The sequence below is a fragment of the Hyperolius riggenbachi genome, chromosome 5 (genome assembly GCF_040937935.1).
Source record: "Hyperolius riggenbachi isolate aHypRig1 chromosome 5, aHypRig1.pri, whole genome shotgun sequence".
Lineage (NCBI taxonomy): Eukaryota > Metazoa > Chordata > Amphibia > Anura > Hyperoliidae > Hyperolius > Hyperolius riggenbachi.
In genome coordinates this window covers 190447736-190462563 of record NC_090650.1, presented here as the reverse complement: position 1 = coordinate 190462563, position 14828 = coordinate 190447736, and the positions used below count along the sequence as shown (strand labels likewise).

Sequence of the window (14828 nt, the reverse complement as noted above, 5' to 3'; positions counted from 1 at the left end):
TCAGGGGCGTAGCAATAGGGGTTGCAGAGGTTGCGACCTCATCGAGGCTCTTTGGCCAGAGGGGCCCTGAAGGGCCCTCCCTCAACTACAGTATTAGCTCTCTATTGGTCCTGTGCTCATAATAATCACTTCTACAGATGCTTTGAATAGAGGTAATTATTAACTGTTCCCAATTTGCTTCCTGCACTGCTGACACTGCAGTTGCCATTGGCAGGTTTTGGTGCGCCGTATCAATTTGTAGAGTGCTTGGCAAACCCCATTGTAAAACTTGCATCTTGGTCCACAGCGCCTTAGCTACGCCACTGCCTAAATTGCATCCTTCTATACATCTGCAGAATGAATGCCTACATAAATGGATGTGCCTTTTATGTAGGTTAGACCAGAGTTTCCAAACTCTGTCCTCAAAGTCTACCAACATTGAATGTTTCACAGAAAACAACACATTCACAAGTAGAGTCTTAGCAGTGCATATTAACCACACCTGCGGATTTCCACAAAACATGCACTGTAGACAACACAGGATTAGACTCTTAAACACCTTGGCACTCTGGCCTTTCAGTGAGCATAAACAGAGGAACTTCTAAAACCCTGTGATAACAACTTTACCATGGAGGAAACCTACAAATATGTTTGTCAGTGAATCACTTTTGTCACTCATGGAGATATTATCTCACCTGGGCACATATGCAATTCACTTTTTCACCTAAGTTTTCTCTTAGGAGATACATTTTCATCTTCATTTTAAAGTAACTTTTTAGCACTTTGCAATTGAAAAAGTACCAAAAAATAGGTGAAACAATACTGTAAAAATTATTTTGAGTATTTGTATGCTGGCAGATTAAAATGCATTTTATTTACAAATTGTGAAAATATCACCTAGGAGAAAACTGAAATGCATATGGCCCCTAATGTCTGTACTAGAATTAATAGAGATTCTCACAAATGAGGACACAGAGCATCAATCAAAACCAAAGCAATTTTACCCCCTGCCAGTGAAAGCAAAAAAAAAAATGTTCTCAATAACTGGGCTTTAACACAAATGCTGCTAATTTTCTTTTAACTACAGTACTGTTTTCTGCCATAACTTGCAGGCAGTCTTCTTAACAAAAAAAGCAATTATTTAAAGGGAACCTGATGCGAGGAAAATTTCAAATAAACACATGATGTAGCTGCAAATGAATATTACATACTAACCTCACTGTCAGTTCCTCTCAGAGACTCACAATTTTCTTCTTACAGTGATCCCTTCCAGTTGACAATATTTTGTCAGAACTGAAATATACCACTTGCTGTCAGTTATATATCAGCAGCTGTCAGTTACAACTGAATGTGCAAGGTAATGTCCATGTTTCCCTATGGCTCAAGTGGGCGATATTACAGTTTAACAGTGTGCTGACCAGGAAGCTGTTATGGGGTAATGGCCATTTTTAAAATGGAGGATGGAGAATTCCATGGATCACAGTGGACAAATTGGATGCAGGAGAGGGGAAAGAGATTGATGAGTAGACTACACCGGAGGTAAGTATGACCTGTGTATGGTTATTTTGACTTTTTATTATCAGTTCAGGTTCTCTTTAACCACTTCACCCTAAAGCAGTTTTTACCCTAAAGGTGCATACACACATCAGACTATAGTCTGTGGAAAATGAAAGATCACAGACCAATCTTACCACCCTTCATGTAGTATGAGAGCCATACCTTCACAGTCTTTTCTATGGAGCTGAACTCCACATCAGAAAAAAATCTTTGCAAGATGCTGCACACACAGATGCTGTACAGACACACAAGATCAGTATCTGCAAAAGATCTGTTCCTGCCAAAAATCCATTCCTGCAGATTGCAATGATAGCTATGAGATCTGCAGATCATTATACACACATGATTTAACTGACATTCATCTACAGATCAAGCAATCATCTGCAGATCTGAAAATCCATCCTGGTGGATCTGATCTGCAAATGAATGTCAGTTAAATCATGTGTGTATGATGATCTGCAGATCTCATAGACTATCATTGCAATTTGCAGGAATGGATTTTTGGCAGGAACAGATCTTTTGCAGATACTGATCTTTTGTGTCTGTACAGCATCTGTGTGTGCAGCATCTTGCAAAGATTTTTTTTCTGATGTGGAGTTCAGCTCCATAGAAAAGACTGTGTAGAGTATGGCTCTCATACTACATGAAGGGTGGTAAGATTGGTCTGTGATCTTTCATTTTCCAAAGACTATAGTCTGATGTGTGTATGCACCTTAACGGACAAGAGCGATTTTCACCTTTCAGTGCTCATCCCTTTCATTTGCCAATAACTTAATCACTACTAATTACAATGATATGATCAATATCTTGTTTTTTTCACCACCAATCAGGCTTTTGGGGGTTGATATTTTTTTTCAGTAATTACTTTATTTTTTTTTCATTTTAAAGGGAAAACAAGGAAAAAATGAAAAACACCATTTCTCCAATTTCATCCCCTATAGTTTTAATAAAAACACTGCTACTGTACATAAAACCTACACATTTTATCTGCCTATTTGTCCTGGTTATAAGAACAGTTTAATTATATCCCTAGTACAAAGTATGGTGACAATATATTATTTGTAAATAAAGGTGTATTTTTTTTTCTATGGTGTTTTTTTCTATGGTGTTTTTTTTCTCACTTATTTCACGTGCATGGGAACGCACGTGCGAGAGCGTGCACACGTACAGCGGGAGAGCGCACGTGCATGCGTACAGCAGCACTGTTTGACTTATAAAAACATTCTGGAGCCGTTAAGAGTTTCTAGCAGGATGTTTTTAAGTCTGGTTGTCATTAAGTGGTTAATGTATCTTTCAGATGCACGAATGGAGACTGGTGCCAAAGTTGGAGGTGGGGAAGGCCAGAATAATGAAGGTATCCAGGGCCTGAAGGCATTGGGTGTCAGAGACTTGTCTTATCGACTGGCATTTTTATCATGTCATGTTGGTGCTACTAATCCACGGGTAATTCTTAAATGTCCTATCTCAAATTATAACAGCAAAGAGCTCATTTAAAATTAGCAGTCTGACAGCTCTTATGAGAGGATTTGACTTTCAATACTTTAAATTGATGTTCAATACATTTTAAATGTTTGTTGTTTAGTTTGGTGGAAGAGATTTGAAGGAGGAAGATCAAACTGCTGAGAGTATAAAGAATCAAATGACTGTGCAGGAGTGGGAAAAGGTATTTGAAATGAGCCAAGACAAGAATTTGTATCATAATTTATGTACAAGCCTCTTTCCCACAATACATGGTACGTACATCAGTTTTTGACAGTTGTTGCTTTATTTTACTGTAGAACTCTGACACATGATGATGATGATAAAATATATATATTAGACCAAAAATTTCTCATTAAGAGTTTTCTTTATTTCCATGGCTATGAACATTGTAGATTCACACTGAAGGCATCCAAACTATGAATTAACACATGTGGAAGTATCGTACATAACCAAAAAGTGTGAAACAACTTAAAATGTCATATTCTAGGTTCTTCAAAGTAGCCACCTTTTGCTTTGATTACTGCTGTGCACACTCTTGGCATTCTCTTGATGAGCTTCAAGAGGTAGTCACCGGAAATGGTTTTCACTTCACAGGTGTGCCCTGTCAGGTTTAATAAGTGTGATTTCTTGCCCTATAAATGGGGTTGGGACCATCAGTTGCGTTGTGGAGAAGTCAGGGAGATACACAGCTGATAGTCCTACTGAATAGACTGTTAGAATTTGTATTATGGCAAGAAGAAAGCAGCTAAGTAAAGAAAAACGAGTGGCCATCATTACTTTAAGAAATGAAGGTCAGTCAGTTTGAAAAATTGGGAAAACTTTTAAAGTGTCCCCAAGTGCAGTCTTAAAAACCATCAAACACTATAAAGAAACTGGCTCACATGTGTACCGCTCCAGGAAAGGAATACCAAGAGTCACCTCTGCTGCGGAGGATAAGTTCATCCGAGTCACCAGCCTCAGAAATCGCAGGTTAACAGCAGCTCAGATTAGAGACCAGGACAATGCCACACAGAGTTCTAGCAGCTGACACATGTCTACAACAACTGTTAAGATGAGACTGTGTGAATCAGGCCTTCATGGTAGAATATCTGCTAGGAAACCACTGCTAAGGACGGGCAACAAGCAGAAGAGACTTGTTTGGGCTAAAGAACACAAGGAATGGACATTAGACCAGTGGAAATCTGTGCTTAGGACTGATGAGTCCAAATTTGAGATTTTTGGTTCCAACCGTCCACAGTGTCTTTGTGCGACGCAGAAAAGGTGAGCGGATGGTCTCTACATGTCTGGTTCCCACCGTGAAGCATGAAGGAGGTTTGATGGTGTGGGCGTGCTTTGCTGGTGACACTGGGGATTAATTCAAATTGAAGGCATACTGAACCAGCATGGCTACCACAGCATCTTGCAGCGGCATGCTATTCCATCCAGTTTGCATTTAGTTGGACCATAATTTATTTTTCAACAGGACAATGACCCCAAACACACCTCCAGGCTGTGTAAGGGCTATTTGACCAGGAAGAAGAGTGATGGGGTGCTGCGCCAAATGACCTTGCCTCCACAGTCACCAGACCTGAACCCAATCGAGATGGTTTGGGGTGAGTTGGACCGCAGAGTGAAGGCAAAAGGCCCAACAAGTGCTAAGCATCTCTGGGAACTCCTTCAAGACTGTTGGAAGACCATTTCAGGTGGCTACCTCTTGAAGCTCATCAAGATAATGCCAACAGTGTGCAGAGCAGTAATCAAGGCAAAAGGTGGCTACTTTGAAGAACCTAGAATATGACATTTTCAGTTTTCACACTTTTTGGTTATGTACTATACTTCCACATGTGTTAATTCATAGTTTGGATGCCTTCAGTGTGAATCTACAATGTTCATAGTCATAAAAATAAAGGGTACTTGTGTATTATCCCGTCTAGCAGGACAGCTCATCAGTTAGACAGGCTTAAAAAGTGTGCACTGTTTCTTTAGCAGCTGATTCACCACAGATCAGCTGCTCTGTTCTGCACAGCTATCCTCCCTGCACAGTGTTGTAGCTTTCTCCTACAGCTGAGCCTGTCCCGAAGTCACAGCATGATGCATCCAATTCATCCCACCCCTGTCCCTACTCCCCATACTGAAATCAGCTGCCCTCCATGTGTTCACCATGCAGCATAGCTCGGCCCTCGCTGCTCTGTGCTCCCTGACCCCTCCTCCCTCACACCTGTCCCCCTCCTCCCTGAGCCCCGTTATTACTGGGAGATATGCCTGGCCGAGCACATGCTGCAGTATGTGTACCAAAAGAAGCCGAAGCAGGAGGAATGCCTGTAGCTTCTCGTTTCCATATTCTCTCCCGACACACAGAACTCCTGCCCCGACCCCCCTGCAGAGAGAGTAGCTCACTTATACTGCACTCAATCCAATCATGCTGCAAGAGCAGATAAGGAGGATTGAAGGGAACTTGTGTTGAATCAGCTGCCGAAATAATGTTGAATTCACATTTCAAGCCTGTCTAACTGCCGAGTGGTTCTGCTAGACTGGATAATACCTAAGTACCAAATAAAGAAAACTCTTCGAATGAGAAGGTGCGTCCAAACTTTTTGGTCTGTACTGTATATATTTATTGTAGACATGTTGTATAATGTAAGTGAAAGTACATTGACCTACTACCCAGTGATGCAGTTTTATCCCCCCGTGGTCAAAGCAGAACCTAGGGGTATTTAGGTAACCAAATAAACAAAAAAATAATTTCACACAGTGGGTCTAAAATAATGAGCAAGGATGCTTCCTTTGAGTCTAAGACTCATCAAATTGTAAACTATAAACTAAAAAAAAAAAAAAAAAAAAAAATACAAATGAATACATTTCAAGCTAAAAATATGACCTTAAGTTTATGGTGGTCTGCATAAGGGTTCACTCCCTGGTGGACTTGTCACTTATTGCGTTACCCAGGTTCCACATGAGCTGGGACACTGCATAAGGGGTAATCCCTGGCAGGTGATGAATTGTGCACTTTATAAGTTCAACAATCCGATGTCTCCCACTAGCTGCAAATTACGTAAACAGTATGTTTGATGGATGCCTAACCTTTGAACTTTTCAAGTGAATTGTGAAGTCTTGTTTGAATACCAGCAAATTGTTTGAATATCAGCAATCAGTTTATATTGCACCACCCAATTACAGGAACTGACTTTTGCTGCTTTTTACTCAGGATTTATGCTTCCATCCTAAAGGCCCATACACACGTCGGATTTTTGCGAACGACCTGTTGTTTGAACGTTCCGTCGTTCCGTCGTTCGCACATCAAATCCGGCGTGTGTACAGACTATCGTTCGGGTGATAAGACTGGTTTTCAGCGATCGCTGAAAACCAGTCTTATCACCCGAACGATAGTCTGTACACACGCCGGATTTGACGTGCGAACGATGGAACGTTCAAACGACGGGTCGTTCGCAAAAATCCGACGTGTGTATGGGCCTTAACGACCATTGGAGGAAACCTTATTTGTCTGATGTACTTGCTGTGAGCTCCAGCATATGATCTTATAGTGGACTTTTCTAGTGGATGCTGTCCATAGCCTCCCCTCTTTCCCCAGGGCATACAGTCATGGCTCTAGACATTTATGGCTTTTCATAAAATAGCAAATTTTACATTTTGTGATTAGAGTTTTTTTTAACTTGAAATGTATTCATTAAACAAACAAACAAAAAATAATAATAATGGCAAGTGTGATAACAGGGTGGATCCAGACTCTATGGCTGATCAAATGATTCTATATTCTGATACGCAGCAATGATGGAAGGGTTCAATCTTAGACAACCAGTAGGAAATGAGTGGTATAACTGCAGTCAGCTAGCACAGATTTGGTGGGACACTTATGCTTTCAGGGTACACCTTGTTGTGTGTTCCACAATAGCTCTCTGCCCCCGTGCTGCTGGCTGGTATCTGTAGCACACATGGATGTCTAAGTTGCTATAGTGTCAGCTCAGAACAATATTGGTCTAGCGCAGTCGCCTTATTTATTTCAACCAATTAGTCACCACACAACGACCCTCAACTTTTATCCTATATAGTATATAGGATAAAAGGTGAGGGTCATTGTGTGGTGACTAATTGGTTGAAAAAAAATAAGGTGAATGTGATAGACCAATATTGTTCTGAGCAGACACTATAGCAACTTAGACATCCATGTGTGCTACAGATACCAGCCAGCAGCACGGGGGGCAGAGAGCTATTGTGGAATGCACAAGGTGTACCCTGAAAGCAAAAGTGTCCCACCAAATCTAGCTGACTGCAGTTATACCACCCATTTCCTACTGGTTGTCTGATGAGATTGATCGCTTCTATCATTGCTTATGCATTATCATTGCTTATGCATTCCTCTGGGGCCTGGGGGGTGGGGGGGGGTTGCCTCGGGGTTAGCGGCATTCCCCCCATTTGGAGTGTATAGATAGATAGGTAGGTAGCCAGGTATGAGTTCCCCCTGTATAGGGTATCTTGGTATAGTTGCCCCCAGTATCCTAGTATAGGGAGTATAGTTGCCCCTGCATAGCTAGTATAGTTGCCCCTGTATAGCTAGTATAGTTGCCCCTGCATAGCTGGTTGCCCCTGTATAGCTAGTATAGTTCTTCCTGTATAGCTAGTTGCCCCTGCATAGCTAGTTGCCTGTGTATAGCTAGTATAGTTGCCCCTGCATAGCTAGTTGCCCCTGTATAGCTAGTATAGTTGTCCCTGTATAGCTACTAGTTGCCCCTGTATAGCTAGTATAGTTGTCCCTGTATAACTACTAGTTGCCCCTGTATAGCTAGTATAGTTGTCCCTGTATAGCTACTAGTTGCCCCTGTATAGCTAGTATAGTTGCCGCCGGGTAGCCCACTCCCCCCGCGGCAGCAGCTCCTGTTACCTTATGAGCTGGCGGCCGCTTCCTCTATCAGATTCCCCCAGCGGCTCTCCTCTTTGCAGCATCTTATATTTACAGCAGCGTGTCCCACGGCTGCTGTAAGGAGGGAAGGAAGTAGGACAGCTGCTTCCTGTAGCGACGATCGCCGTTACCATGGGAACTGCTGTCTCTCTTCCTTCCCTCCTTACAGCAGCCGTGGGACACGCTGCTGTAAATAGAAGATGCTGCAAAGAGGAGAGCCACTGGGGGAATCTGAGAGAGGAAACTGCTGCCAGATCATAAGGTAACAGGAGTGGCGGAGGGAGTGGGGCGAGAGGCCAGACCCGTCGTGGCCCAGCTGGAAACTGCCCACGGACCAGCAGTGGGCCGCGCCCGGTGGTTGGGGATCCTTGCAGTATATAGCACACCTTATTAATAAAATGCCTTTTAAGCCACCAGGAAATAAGAAATGTTACCAGTACTTTTTGGTGCTTATTCAATTGCAGAATGCTGAACATTTATTTTAGACAGAAGATAAAAAAATTCACTAGGAAAAAACTTGATGGAAAAAAAAGTGAATTGGAGTAGGGCCATTAACTCAAAGAATGTCTCATTGGAGTAGGCCCTTTCAAGGCTTAGACCAGAGATGGTCAATGAGAAGCTAATACCAGCTTGCATGTGGCCCTAATCTTAACTGTAAGCAATTTGGAACTGGTCCAATGAAATCCACTCACTGTTGATTTAGGCTGGTTTCCATTAGCAACCTGTGTTCGCGTTTAGCAATGCTAAAAAGAAGCCTTGTATGCACCCGTGTTGATGCAGTGTAATTAGGGATTATCCATGATATACAAATACTTTAGGGCCCGTTTCCACTAGTGCGGAAACCGGGCCGAATCCACAGTTTCCCTGCAAGGGAATCGCGCGGGGAAACTATGCCATATGAAACCATAGCGCCGCCGGCGAATCGCTTACCTTAGCTATTCGGCGAAATTGCGGTCAGTTTCCATGCAGGAGGCTGCGAATCCCATAGACGTGCATGGCACGGCTTCTGGAATTAGTCAGCATTCCCGCTGACCAGGAAGTGCCAACGTGCGTCTCGCAGCTGCGTGCGGTGGCTAGTGGAAATGGGCCCTTAGTGTTTATGCAAATGTATATACATTTTTATCTAAATATATGCAGCTTGAAATTGGACCAATCAATTTAAACCTGGGTGGGACTTGACTGGTCCATTTTCAAGCTGCATATATTTGCATAACAATTCACATACATTTGCATAGACTAGGAAGTATTTACATGTCTTTGATCATCCCTAGTGGTAATGTAATTTTTGGCAGCAAACCAAACTATAAGTGAGGCTCTCTGGCGCTCACTTCCTGTGGCCGAAATACGAATTGCATGGAAGTATATTGAAAAAATATGTTGCCTTCCGCACAGGTGCTCCGCAACACAAATGCAAAGCAATTTAAAATATCTGGTGCGCCATTGACTTACATGACTTCAAGATGCTTGCAGTCCAGCATGTATGAACTGTCACTGACTGCATATGGTGTCATCCAAAATAATCACAAATGTTTGTTATATTCAGCAGAAATCTGTTGTCTACGTGAGGCTATCACCTTTTAGTCCAACTAATCCTTTCATTCCGAAATGCATCCGAGTCTTTTCTGCACTAGAGGGCCTGTTTATAAAACTAACAAATTGAACTGTCATTTTGCACATGTAATGCAAACGTCCCAGCGCTTTCTATAAAGATACCATGGTCACATTGCTAGTGCCACATCACATTTTTACCACTGATCACTGTTTGGTTGAGGTGAAAAGCTTTCTGCCTACGAAGGGACAAGAGTTGTCTTCAAGCGTAAATAGTCTCACACTGGTGAACCCGGGGGGGGGGGAAGGGGGTGAATGAGATGCATATAAATTATAAATGTCAGTTGATGCTGGATTATGCTAAATTTCTAAGCAAATGTATGCAGCTTGAAAATGGACTAATAGTATTATATCTTGGCACAGAAAGCTGACAATGCTGCATACCATAAAGCTAACTGCATTTTGCTTAATAAGCCTAACTCCGTGATGTTTCTGGTCTCCTTTCCCATCCTTTTGGTGTTCTAGGTAATGATGAGATTAAACGAGGTGTTCTTCTTATGTTGTTTGGAGGTGTCCCTAAAACTACTATGGAAGGCACTTCATTGAGAGGAGACATAAATGTATGCATTATTGGAGATCCAAGTACCTCAAAAAGTCAGTTTCTAAAGTAAGAATTTAGTCAATTTACATTAACTGAATGCTCCTAAATGTCAATACAAGTTGTAAAAGCCTACATGTCAGTAACTATAGCCAAGCAATACAGTAATGCTAATTATACTGTTATTGATTTGAATGCAATTCAACTTAAAACTACACAATACATTTTCCTGGTCTTGTGTAGCCACACAATGAATGAACATTTTTAAACCTCTCAAATGAAGTTGTGTACACACATCCAATATTCATTGGCCAATTTTACCACTTCCATGTAGTATGAGAGCTTACCCATGCAATCTGTTCATAGTATTCAAACTCAGTGGCCTCATACGTGGAACTGGTAAAATTGGCCAATCATAATGGGATGGGTGTGTGCACCTTTAGCCAGTGTTAGAAACCTATTTAAAGGACAACTGTAACAAGAGGGATATGGAGGCTGTCATATTTATTTCCTGTTAAACAGTACTAGTTGCCTGGCAGCCCTGCTGGTCTATTTGGCTGCAGTAGTGTCTGAATCGCACCAGAATCCAGTATGCAGATAATCTGGTCAGATCTGACAAGAATGTCAAACACCTGATATGCTGAATGCCTGTTCAGGGTCTATGGTTTAAAGTATTAGAGGCAGAGGATCAGCAGGATAGCCAGGCAACTGGTATTGTTTAAAAGTAAATAAATATGGCAGCCTCCATATCCCTCGCATTACAATTTTCCTCTGTTATTACCTTATCTATGTTACATTTTTAAACTTTCAAAGAGCAAAAATATTATATAAAGAAGGTAACAAAATACATGGCACTTTATCAACCCAGACGCCACTCTGTTTGAAGGGCAAAACATGTTGGGTCACTTAGTGTATAGTTAATAAGTGAGCATGAGATTTCAAGCTCTTCCATGATGAATACCAATACTTGAGTTGAATGTGTACTTACAGTAGTTATCCCTGCCTTATAGTTAATGTTTAATCTGTCAGCCCATTTGCGTAATCTGTATTAATTGTTATATATTAGAGCCCTTTCATTTGCGAAACCGTAAATGTGGGCACTAATGTTGATTGAACATCAAAATGTTCGGGGCGGTTCGGCGAACATTGTCCAGATGTTCGGGGTGTTCGTGCTGAATCCCAAACCCAATGAAAGTCAATGGGGACCCGAATATTTATGCTTTGCAGGTCATTTAAAACCATTAAAAATGAGGGAAACTTCTGCAAAATGGCTTGGGAATAGTGTGTGTGTGTTATGTAGAGGCGACGAGAAAAACACAGACAAGTCCGGGAGCCCACTCTGGTGCAATACCGTTAGTATATATGGAAAAGGTGCAAAATAAAAGAAGTTATATACTCACAAGTCTGGGTTGCGAGAAAGGCAACCACTTGTGTTAGCAGGTGGAGAAGTACCGTCTCCACTCGGCCTTGTACTTCCCGGCTGGTCGCTGCTCCTGGTAAAAATTGATTTATAGTCGGGGGGCTCGACTCAAATCACCCTCAATATATGGTATATATAAGGGAGTGCGGTTACTTAGGAATTGGGTAGGAGGCGCCCGGCCTAGGAAGTGTCACAGTATGGGATAACACTGTAATAGTAGGTTGATCCAATTACTAAAACATATGAACTAATAAATATGGAATGATAAAATTGTCCTACCTCATAGATGTTTGGCAGGACATAAGGACTCACAGGAGTCACGATAAGATGTTCGAAATTTTTATTTTTATAAATGGTGCACTTCGACAACGCGTTTCTCGGCCAAAAGCCGCTTCTTCAGGTCAGTACAAGTGCCTTTAAAAACAAATGGCGACTCTCAGATGACATTATCACAATATATGTATAAATATCTTAATACACCTTTAGTAAAATAACAGATCAATCCAGACTGTGAAAAGAATAAAACCATTACACTAGATAATGCATAGAATATATCTATCAATAAAAAGATGCATAGCATCCATAAAATAAATCTTGCATTATTGTGCACACTGCAGTGTGTAGATGTTTCTGTTTTTTGTTTTTATGATCAATTGAGGTGATACCAATGCGCTATAGCATCACTAAATATGTACATATGGAAGTGTGTGTGAAAAGACGCACACATAGGTAACTCTGCTGGTTGCTACATCATAAAGGGGGGGAGGGGAGCGATTTATATAGTGGAATGATAAATCATGTGTGGAGGGGTAGGGAGGGCCTAGCTCCTTTATATATGGCGTTGGTGGGGCTTACAAAGTTATAGCAAGTTGGTTTTAGACCAGTATAGGGCTCTGGTCCAATGGTAGTATATGTGCAGAAAGATATAATTGCATTGCCTACTGTATCTAACTAGGGAGCAGATCGTATGGGAGGAGGAAGAAATATAGGACTGGATAGCCTGGTGTGTGCGTAAAAACACCCCCGTGTGGAGATGCGTATAGGGCTGGTATATGGTGTGTATAAGGCACCAAAGGAGCTCATGATAGGGCGAGAAGAGCGGATAGGAATTTGCTTCTCACTAGAGGCTCTGACAGCCGAGAGAGGGACAATTTTACCTTTACCTTTGATTACACTCCCATGTCCAGGGACTTGACCAAAATCATCAAGAAAAATTGGGGGATAATAATGAGGGACCCTATCCTCCAGAGGGTTTTCCCCAACCCCCCCAGAGTAGCTTTCAGAGGAGCCCCAACTTTGGGCGACACTCTGATCCGGAGCGAATTCCGCTCGCCCCCTGTCCATAACTGGTTGACAAGTAGACGCCCCAAAGGGAACCATAGGTGTGGCAACTGCAGTTATTGTGGGAACATGTGGGAAGGCACCAGTTACAGATTGGGTGGCCTACAGTGGGAGGTGAGAGCCTTCATCACGTGTCAGACTAAGTTCGTTTCCTATGTGATTTTCTGTCCCTGTCTTTTCTATTACGTGGGCAAAACCACTCGCCCCTTGAGGGAAAGGGTGGGGGAGCATTTTAAATCAATCAAGTCGGGCAAGGGTTGCCCGAGATTGATAGAACATGTAAGGGAGGCACATGGAGGAAGAGCCAGGTGTTTGAGATTTGCAGGCCTTTTACATGTTGCCCCATCACGCAGGGGTGGTGACCGTGATCGAGAACTTACAAGACGAGAATCACGAGTTATACTACGAGCAGAGGCTATGGGGCCACTAGGTCTGAATGACAGACTGGAGTTGGCATGTTTTTTGGATCCCTGAGAATTGGGAATAAGTCAATCTGGCCCACTTGTCAGTACCTTCCCCTCTCCCACTTTGTTGGGTGAATCCTTGACCCCACTATTTCCGGTTTAATGTCACTACCCTCCCTTTACCATGCTGGAGCCTGGTAGTATGCATTCTTGTCTTTGCACTCTATATAGACTGGCTTCCATGAAACTGACCCTGAGTGGAGACTAATAGATGCAATATGCACTGCTGGTATCCCAATGGTGGACCAGTTTGTCTCCCATTCCTCTTTTTAAGGCCACGCAGGCCAGACCCATTTGGGGATGCCTGAACAACTTTTTGTCCCTTTGCCCCTTATATGTCGTTCTTTGGGGCGATGGATGTTCGATCAAAATGCCAATAGGCACTGGCTTTTAATGGGTCAATTTTTGGAAGCCGTCTTGGGATCTATGGGTGTCACCCCTAATAGGGGATCCTGGGCCTTCCTTGTCACCTGGCTTTACCACCTTGGATGTCTCGGGTTTATCAAGCTTTTCTGGCATGGTAGAGCACGGATGCTCCCTGTCCTTGCTTTCCTTTTTCCATCTCCTTTCTATTATGCATGGTACAATAGATGGGTTCCTGTTCATGGGGTGGACCGCTTTCAATGAACTCCTTTTCCCCGTTTCCGTAGGTTGCGGACTTAATGTGAGTAAATCAGGGGAACGGGTATACGCATCCTGAGGCGAATACGCCCCGTTAGGTCTCGTCTCTCATACTTTTACCCCCCAATCTTTTTAATGGGAGCCCCTCCAGGTTAGGTTTAGTGGAGTGATTCCCTTTTATGGAATATGTTAAAAATAAATAAATATAGATTTTATAACATAGGGCGTTAGGATGTAGTTGGGCTATGCCAAAATGTCAGCTTTTAGCAGACACTTTTTTTGCACTGATGCACTTTTTGAAATACATGAAGCACGAATATTAATATTTGGCATGTTGCACGGATTATATGTTATATGTGGCATAATGTCACGGTTAAGGATGTTCGCATAATTTGTATTGTATGCACCTTTTTCTTGCACATATTGACCACATAGCCTGATCAAGCATCATAATACAAGCCTGGTGCTTGTTTCTCGCCGTACTCGGCGAGTCTCCGCCCCCTCACCCTTGACCTTCACTCCCAGACACTCTACACCAATGGGGCAGCGCTGGGGGCGCGGCTTAGAGATTCCATAAGGAAGCCGTTCAGCGCTGCCCCGTTTAGGACGTATGCACGTGAGCAAGCGCCAGACGGCGTGAAACGGCTGTAGTGCCGTCCATCCAACCCCTGGTCACCTCTCCCTCGCACACCTCCGCACCTCCGTGGACCCAGGTTTGGCAATCTTTGTTTCTTGTGTCATGTATGCTGGCTGTTGGCAGAAGACTCCAATAAAGGCAATACAAGAGTAAGGTGCACAGCGTTTCTTCTATGTACCACTGCAGACTAGTGAGTAAAATGGCATAAGGACCTTGCCTTTTATAGAGGGGGTGGGGCTCCAGGAGTGAGTGCAGTCTGATAGGCAACAATGTGCCTGCTGACTGAT

The 14828-nt window shown here is 42.7% G+C and overlaps 1 protein-coding gene across 1 annotated transcript in view; it reads left to right on the top strand.

The window, feature by feature from the left end:
* LOC137519361 (maternal DNA replication licensing factor mcm6) overlaps positions 1–14828 on the top strand; it is a 198107-nt gene that overhangs the window by 55478 nt on the left and 127801 nt on the right. Inside the window, exons 6-8 of the mRNA XM_068238314.1 lie at positions 2834–2979; positions 3119–3269; positions 9986–10127. Coding sequence (XP_068094415.1) covers positions 2834–2979; positions 3119–3269; positions 9986–10127 — 439 coding nt within the window. The remainder of the gene's footprint in view (positions 1–2833; positions 2980–3118; positions 3270–9985; positions 10128–14828) is intronic.